This window comes from Apium graveolens, chromosome 3 (assembly GCF_009905375.1).
Source record: "Apium graveolens cultivar Ventura chromosome 3, ASM990537v1, whole genome shotgun sequence".
In the NCBI taxonomy this organism is placed as follows: Eukaryota; Viridiplantae; Streptophyta; class Magnoliopsida; order Apiales; family Apiaceae; genus Apium; species Apium graveolens.
In genome coordinates this window covers 173,970,765-173,979,725 of record NC_133649.1, presented here as the reverse complement: position 1 = coordinate 173,979,725, position 8,961 = coordinate 173,970,765, and the positions used below count along the sequence as shown (strand labels likewise).

Below are 8,961 nucleotides of genomic sequence, written 5' to 3'. Positions count from 1 at the left end.
TAAACATTTTGTTTACCAGCCTTTGATAAGTCGCCCCAACATTGATTAAACCAAATGGCATCCCGATGTAGCAGTAGAGACCCCTGTCAGTGATGAAAGAAGTGTGCTCTTGGTCAGGTTCATACATGAAAATTTAGTTATAGCCAGAATATGCGTCCATGAAACTCAGCAAAGTATGTCCTGCCATAGCATCGACCAACTGGTCAATTCTTGGCAAAGGGAAGCTATCCTTTGGACAAGCCTTGTTCCAGATCGGTGAAATCCACGCATGTTCTCTACTTGCGATTAGGCTTTTTCACTAACACCGAATTTGCCAACCATTCTGGATAAAAAAAATTCTCTGATTATCCCGACATCCAAGAGTCTATCTACTTCCTCCGCTAAGGCTACAACCCATTCTCCACTTATAGCCCTACGCTTTTGCCGAATCCCTTTATGTTTGGGATCGATATTCAATCGATGGCACATGACTTTTGGATCAATTCCCACCATATCAGAATGACTCCACCAAAATACATCAAGATTTGCCAAGAGGAATATGGAAAGCCACTCTTTCAATCTTGGAGCCAACTGAGATCCAATTTTTAGAACTTTGCTTGGATCCTTTTCGTCGACCGGGATTTCAATTGTGTCTTCCGCTGGCTCCATTTTCTCTGTTGTCATTGGTATCCGTGGGTCTAAGTCGAGTTGATTATGATCCTCATCACTTTGCTGAGAAGGCGCATCCTCTTGGAGAGGAACATCAACTTATTTTCTCATTGAAGGCGCACCCGGTATAACAGGGGTATCAACTTCTTTCAGATTTGGGATGGTAGAAGGCGCGCCCTGACATACAAGGGCATCTAGTTCTTTCAGGATTCCTGAAGATAAGGGCGCACCCTCAGATAGAGGGGCATTTACCTTATATACATCTTGTCCAAGATCTGCAAAACATCAAATCTCCCTTCGAGCCGCTCCCCATTGAAATTTGCTTGGATTATATCGTTTGGGGGCTCTTCTTCTTCCAACATTTCAATCCTGATAGCGTCTTCTAAGAGCAGCGTTATCGGAGGCATTTCAGAGGAGCATTCATTTTCTTGTTCAACATAGTAATGGACCCGAATTTCCTCAATTGGTTGTTCGATACTTCTCTCTTGTTCATCATTTGATGCATCTCCGAATTGGACATCCTTTATCCTAAAACCCTCATAGCCTGCCTGTAACATTCCCGAGAATCATATTGAGAGCCCTTTATGCTGCCAACTCCATTCGGGGTTAGAAATTTGATGGTAAGATGGTGGATCGAAGTGATGACTCTCATTTCCCTAAGAAAAGGTCATCCTAGCAGCACATTGTGGGATGACTCCTGATTTAGGACCTTGAACTCGAGCATCTTTGTTACGGACAACGGACTTTCTCCCAAGGTACATGGCAATCGGATTGATCCCATGACTCTAACTCCACTAGAGAAACCATAGACCCAAGCATCCTCTCCTGACATATACCGATCAGGTAATCCCATCTTCTTAAAGGTGCTATAGTAGAGGATGTTTGCTGAGCTTCCATTGTCTACGAAGGCTCTATAGACGTTCTTAGTTCTGATTTGGAGAGAAATAACTAAGGCATCATTATGGGGGTGGTGCACCCACCAGGCATCTGCTTCCCTGAAGGTGATGTCCATAGATTCGCCCTTAAATACTTTGGGTGGCCAAGTCTCCACCCTGTAATGTCAGTTAATGGTCTGCACTGGGCATCCCTTTCATACCTTGCCAAAGCTCTGTTACTGCAATCCATCCCAGAATATCCTCCGTATATTGCTCGGAAGCTGCTATCCCTGACAAACTTATTTTCTTCCAGAGTTTTGTTGTAGACCCCCGAGGGGTACGACCTCCTTCCTCCTTTGCTTTGTCGGCACTACTTTTATGCCTCCTTACTTCCTTTACTACCCATTCACCAAGATATCCTTCTTTGATTAGAATCTTGATTTCATCATTTCGCTGCTGACACTCATGTGTGTTGTGTCCGGATGACTCGTGATATTCATAATATTTTTTCTTATCTTTGCTCTGCCAAGGTGACAGAGCCTAGGGTTTTCTAAAAAGTCCTCTATTCCTATTCACCTCAAAGATGTGCTCAATTGACATGGCCAAAGGGGTGTATCCGCTCATTCTGCTGTCATAGCTCGAGGGAGGGCTCCACTCCCTCCTTACTGTCGTAGCATTTACCCGACTCAGGATTCGACTACTTATTCGATATCTCGAACTTAAGGATCTATCCCTCTTCCTTGCTCTGCCTCTCTGGCTTGTTTGCGAAGTCGGTTGCACCTCTGCCAAAGATAATTCTATGGCCTTGAATGATTCTGCCAAAGCAAAAACATTTGCTAGAGTAGCCGGGTATTTGCCCTGTAAATGATTCCAAAAATCCGATCCAACCCTTAGCCCTGCTATCAAAAACCTTTTCAAAGCCTCGTCTTAAGCACCTCTTACGCTAGTGTACTCGGCGTTAAACCATTTAAAGTAGGATGTCAAGCTTTCATTCTCCCTTTGTTTGACATTGGCCAGAGTAGTAACAGACGAAGCATATCTCACAGCTGGTTGGAACTTAATCAAGAACGGGATTTTCATTTGGTCCCAGGAAGTGATTACCCCTGGTCCAAGCTTTTGAAACCATTGCCGTGTGCTTTCCCTGAAAGTTGCCTCCAAGAGTTGGCATCGAGCCAAGTCTGGAACTTGATACACGCTCATCTCTATATTGAATCGACCCAGGAATTTCACAGGATTTGAACTTCCATGGAAATAGAGATCGCTAGTCGTGTTACGATATTCGGTCGGCAACTGAGCCTCTCTTACTGCTGCAGAGAATGGCGAAGGAATTTCGGCCGTGGCCGTTACTCTCCCTTCCAAGTGATTGAGCAGCCTTTTCAGATCATCCATATTAAAAAGTTCCTATGCCCGGGATAGTCTGCTTGTGAGGTTGCGGACCCTGGGGCTGAGGCGGTGGTAATACTACATGATCTCCACCTGGAGGAGCCTGCTATTGATTATCGTTTTGGGTTTCCCCTTGTCCTCCTCCAGGTATCATTATCACCTCTTGGTTTGGCCCTTGATCTCCTTCCGGATTTTCTCCTTGATTTCGGCTGCGGCCTTGAGGAGTCTCGCGATCATAGCCCTGGATGTCCCTACGACCATCATCCCCTGCATAGCTATCTCTTTCAGTACGGTCATAGGTGTGAGTATCCCTATAGCCACGATAGTTATCGCGGCGATACCCGTCTAAGTATCTGCCTCGGCCTCCGCCTCTTCCCCTCCATTGGGGTCTTCTCCAATGGTCACTTCCGTATCCTCGACCATATCGGTCCATCGATCCGCGGGGAGGAGCTCTCTCATGGTCGCGGTGCCACTCCTGATTCTCAAGGGGATTCAGGGGCACACCCGGTAAACTACAGGGCGTCACTTTTCCGCGATCAGCATCTCTCTTCCATTCCAACAGTAACATTCTCAGATCATCATCTCCCAAGCGGATCCCCAAGCGATCCATCAAAGCAGCGAAACCTCGTTATTCATTCACTGGGATAGACTCCGCTTGTCGACGTTCATCAAGAGTACGCCCGGATCGGTGCGGGTGGATGACTACTTGGTTATCTGCCCGCAGTACCTCTCGTTCATCAGTATCTTCATCAACAAGTTCAACGATCGGGGTTGTATCATTAGAGTAAACCAGACATCGTGGCGTTATTGTCACGCGGTCGCCTCCTGATTGGCCATGGCCAACCGGAGCATCAGTCATGGGAGCTTTCTCATGTGCGTGAGCAGGGCGGTTATGGCGAAGGCCTCTTCTTGTCTTACGTCGCTCCACCGTACTCAACTTCGAGTCAAAACCGTTTAAGGCACGCCCATAGCGATAGAGCTGATCCAACAAATCTGTGTTGTTGATCAAGACTGGTGGATGGCCACCAATATTCGGGGTTAGATGATTCACCGAAGTAGGAATATAAGGTTCATCATAGCCCTTGTCAGAGCCATCTTCGGATCTTTCTCCATCATAAGAACTTCATCACGGTATTGAGACATCTTTCCTCCTAGATGCAGATCTTGATTAGCCCCTCCTTCTAGCGCCAATTTGTTGACGAAGGAATTTTGGAGCAACAAAGTTTGAGGTTCGTAGCCGAAAACAAGAACTGTGATGGTGGTTCCGTCGGAAAACGTGAACAGTAATCGTTGGATTTTATGAACAGTATTCGTCGGGAAGTATGAACAATGTTTGGTGGTGGTTATATTTTTTGTGGCTGAGATTGCTTAGGGTTAGTGATGACTCCTTTGAACTCTCGCTTCTGACCCCTTGCAATTTGCCTACGTATCCCTATTTATAGGGAATCAAGTCAACGTAGTTCTTGGGGAAGAAAAAAACCTAATAGGCTTAGATCTCTTGTCCCGAGGCCCAGTAGGAAACCTACCGGAAACCGTCTTCTACTAGCTTTAGGAATGTCTTCCGATGAGGCCCAACCACAAAGGCCCAAGGCTCATCCGCGGCTTCGAGACTTCACGGATAAGGCATTTCCTTGGCCAAGGATAACCCTCCGCTACCAGCTATTTCTCTAATCCGTGGATGCAGGTATAACCGTGGTTCACCCCAAATGTTGGACGCATCCTTGTCCCCCGGATAAAGAACCCCTACTAGATTGCAGGACAAGTGATCCCAAACTTTTGGGTGTAAAGTGCAGGATACTCCAAAGTCTCCCAACGAGGACACCCGTTGACTATAGAGACAGGGCTCCTAAAGCACACACCAAAGTTTACCCCACATCCCCAATGAGGACACTCATTGACTATAGGAGGAGGTCTTCCGTCCAGGCATACCCTCGGAGGTCTCTGACGACGGACACCGCCTTCCTGTGGTTGCGTTACAGGAAGGAGTTCTTCAATAGAGTACCTGCAACAAATAGGTTAGTAATAATAATCTCCTTATTCCTCGAATCATCAAAAGAATCCTTTCAAGTAACCATGCTAAAGCATATACAAGCCATCTATTCTACTTAGGGCGCGCCCTAATATTTCTCACGGGTGAAGGACTTATTCAGAGAATGACTCAAAGTCTCTTTCTTAACAACAAGGCGCGCCTCCCTCCTCTCATAAGGGCGCACCTTCAGTATCTACAGAATGCATTCAACCAATCACTCCTTTATAAATAAAGGGCACGCCTTCCCTTATTCAAAGGGCACGCCTATTCCTTTTTCAGAAAGGAAACTTACCTTATGTTCTTCTTAAATTTAGGAATGCGCATCTCAATTTTGACCACTCCATCTGACTTTGACCTGAATAATGTTTATACCAATTTTTAGGCATAACATATATTATAGAGATTTATCTATATTATCAAAAGATAATTTGTTGCTTTGTATAATGTCCTCAAGATAAATTAAAAAAATCTATATTTTCATCCGGGTTAAAATAAAGTTATGTTATTTATCCGTGCTTAAATAAAATTTAAAACAAACTAAATATAATTAGTTGGATTTTATTGGTATAATGTGTCTCAGCTAAGATGAGATAATATTTATTTTTGACCCCGCTCAAAAAACTATATCATTGAATCAGGCTAAAATAAAATATTAAATATAATTCATCTGAGCTAAAAAAATATTATACAATTGATCCAAACTAAAATAACATTAAAATTAAAATATAATTCGACCAAATAAAATGAAATAATGTATACTATTTATCTCGATCAAAATAAAATTATTTTAATGTTTCATACTTAAAAAATAATATCAAACTAAAAATAATCATTTGCATTTGGTAGAGGTGGTGGGTGTTTGCTTAAAACACAATAATGTAGATCGGATGCCGGTGCAATAATTCTATAGAATAGTTTTTTACGTGATATGGTCAATTGCGATGTTGTTATTTTCAGAGATGCCGGTGCAATTTGGAGCGCTTGGGATATTTTTGATTTCGTTTTTAGCTTCAAGAATTTTTAAATTATATGTGTTAAACGATCAGGAAACAAATCATCTAATTGATTTTAGTATGTTATTTGTTTTATCACCTGGTTGTATCGACAGTTGGGGTTTGTCCCGGCTGTATTATATTCAATTTAATGAAAATTTTCTGCATTTGTCAACAAAAAAAAGACGAACCGATGATTTAACCTGCGAAATCCCGGGCAACATGCCACACCTGTTATAAAATCATGCATTCTGTGTAATTAATTTGGGCATGGTGATTTAGGGTTTTGTTAGTATAGCTTGGTAAATCTGATAGTCTGATTGTTTCAAAAGAAAAAAAATCTGATAATTTTTAATTATTTTTTTTATGAATAAACATATCTATTCAAATACTTTTATAATGAAGTCTCTCGACTCTGGGCTTAACAAGCTTAATTAATCTACTTACCAACTGGCTTTGTTCGATGACAACCAGATAAGTTCATAGGACTGCCATAACTGTCTTTAATCCAGAGTACCACTAGCGTGACTATTACTATCCAAACTGACCAGGTATTGCAACAGATGAACCAAAAACAAAATCTTTAAACGTTCAAATCTTACGTGGTTAACCAGTACAAAACCTTACCCAAGGCAAATACCATGCCCATACTTTTTAAAAGCCAAAAGAAAGCAATGAGTTTTTTTTTAAAAAAAAATGGAGCAAAACCATACGTAAAACAGAGTTATCATATAAAAATGACAGAATACCAGCAGAAGCTCCAAGATGTTGCCAGGATAACAGCTCCAAGATAGTGGCAAAAATCACTAGCATCATCATATCTTTTTAGTTAACGCAAATCAGCTTTTACCATGCAGCAAAATATGAAACTACATAATACTTAAAATGAAGCTAACACAGGCCTAAACTTATATCCAGCACCAAAATAAGCATAAAAAATTTAATTGCCCAAACCATCAATATACATGAAGCTTACAGCGAAATTGTTAGATATATTTGTGATGTCACGACTAATCTGATGTGTTTAGTTTCAGAACTTAATATCAGGACTTATCAGGACTCAGCTGGAAATCAAGATTTACTGAAGACAGGAAGATATCAGAACTTAAGGTATCAGAACTTGTGATATCAGAACTTAAGGAAGGATATGATTCAGAAGTAAAGTGCGGCTGATTTCTAGGAGAGGATCTGGACTAAACAAAGTAAGATATGCTTTAGGAGTTGGAAGACTAGAAGACTTGTAAAAAGATAATATCTGATTGATATATTTTAGGAAGAGATATATTTCATATCAATTAGAAGATATCTTGTAACTGTGTACTATATAAACACAACTTAGGGTTTAAACTATAAGTGTTATCATTCACGAGAATATTATTTATTGTAAGCCTATCAGCTCTTCGTGATATCATACATCACTGAGAGAGTAGATTAACCTACTGTTACAGAGTTTGATATATTGAATAAACTTATTTTCTATTACATACTTGTATTCATAATCGAATTGATTGTAGATACTATATTCAACCCCCTTTTATAATATCATTGAGGCCTAGTGGAATTGCATTTTGTTCCAATAGATCAACAACTAGCAGATATCTTCACAAAACCACTATGTGAAGCTACTTTTACAAGACTGATAAATGAACTACGAATGGTTTCAAGTTCTTTCTCAAAATCTATTCAGTTTTTGTTCTCATACATCAGATTTTATTTTCAGTGTTTACAGATTTTCTTATCTCAATGTAATCTGTGCTTAAATTGTAACATATTAAACACTGCTTATTATCTGATGTGATTCTATAAACTCTAAAAGTATTTTGAATGTTCTGTGACTATTCAATCCAATGATGATTATCTTGTTAGATGCTGACTTAGTAGTCTTTAACAAACTATATATCCCATGTTTGAATTAGTTATTTATGTGGAAATCCATAACACAAGCAAATTCTGATTTTGATCTTAATTAAATTTACTTTGTGTATCTTATTACTAAGTCACAAACTAGATTATTTGTGACGCCCTCAATCTCGGGGTTAGGAAATGAGGACTCACACACCTCTAATCTAATAATTAAATATGCATAAACCTTATTAACTACTAACAGGATCAACAGGATAAAGTATGAGACAAGATGACAACTACCAATCACAAAATATAACTTACAAACCCAAAATATTATTAAATAATCAATATCGATTCCGGCTGGGAACCGACAGATAACCCATTGTATCTTTATACACCTCTTTCTAGGCGCGAGCTCACTCATAAAAACCACTACCTGCTTTGACAACCGGAAGCCCTCAACACGGTAGGGACCACCAGGTACGCTCTTACGAGCAGTGCGCCTAAGCCTGGCCATCTTCTTGCTTAACTGCCATGGTTAGATTAAGACAAAACAAATGAGTATAAAACTCAGCAAGTAACTATATAGCAGATCTACAATATCAAATCTCAATATACTTTGAACCAACTAGGGCATTCTACTTTAATTAATCTAGGTGGCAGATTTCCATCTTTTGGGATAAGGAAAGGTATCTGAAGAATAGGAGGGGCTTTCAAGAAACAAGGCTCGAAACATGACGAAAGCCGACATTCATCACAAATCATTATAGGATCAAAATAGATCTTTCGATAGAGGAAAGCAACAGTATTTCAAGATAGAATCAATCATATGATCAATAATTTCAAGGATCAGGGTTCTCGAGCTTTAAGCTCCACAACAACATAATCAACTCTTTTCAAAGCAATATAAACCATTTTCATTTCCAAAAATCAATTTACTGAATAAAAGTTTCAGTTCCCTTTTAATCAATTAATTAGAACCCTTGATTGGATCACTTTATCTTTCCATTTCATTATATACGGGTGATCAGCCCGTATCGACCTCCATTCCGGTCTTTAAGGTACCAATCGGCATAATTTCAGCCTTAAATTGGACCAGTCCCACTAGCCTCTTACCATGACTGGACTAGTCCCACTAGCCTCTTACGTCTCAATCCAATCCATCAGGAATTCATTTGGAAAACCTTGA

The 8,961-nt window shown here is 40.4% G+C and overlaps 1 protein-coding gene across 1 annotated transcript; it reads right to left on the bottom strand.

The window, feature by feature from the left end:
* Positions 1-1,712: 1,712 nt before the first annotated feature.
* LOC141714725 (uncharacterized) lies at positions 1,713-2,912 on the bottom strand. The gene is made up of 3 exons (XM_074518226.1): positions 2,459-2,912; positions 2,100-2,338; positions 1,713-2,045 (listed from the first exon to the last, which is right to left on the bottom strand). Exons 1-3 carry the CDS (start codon positions 2,910-2,912, stop codon positions 1,713-1,715), a joined length of 1,026 nt encoding a protein of 341 aa, XP_074374327.1.
* Between the last annotated feature and the right edge of the window lie 6,049 nt (positions 2,913-8,961).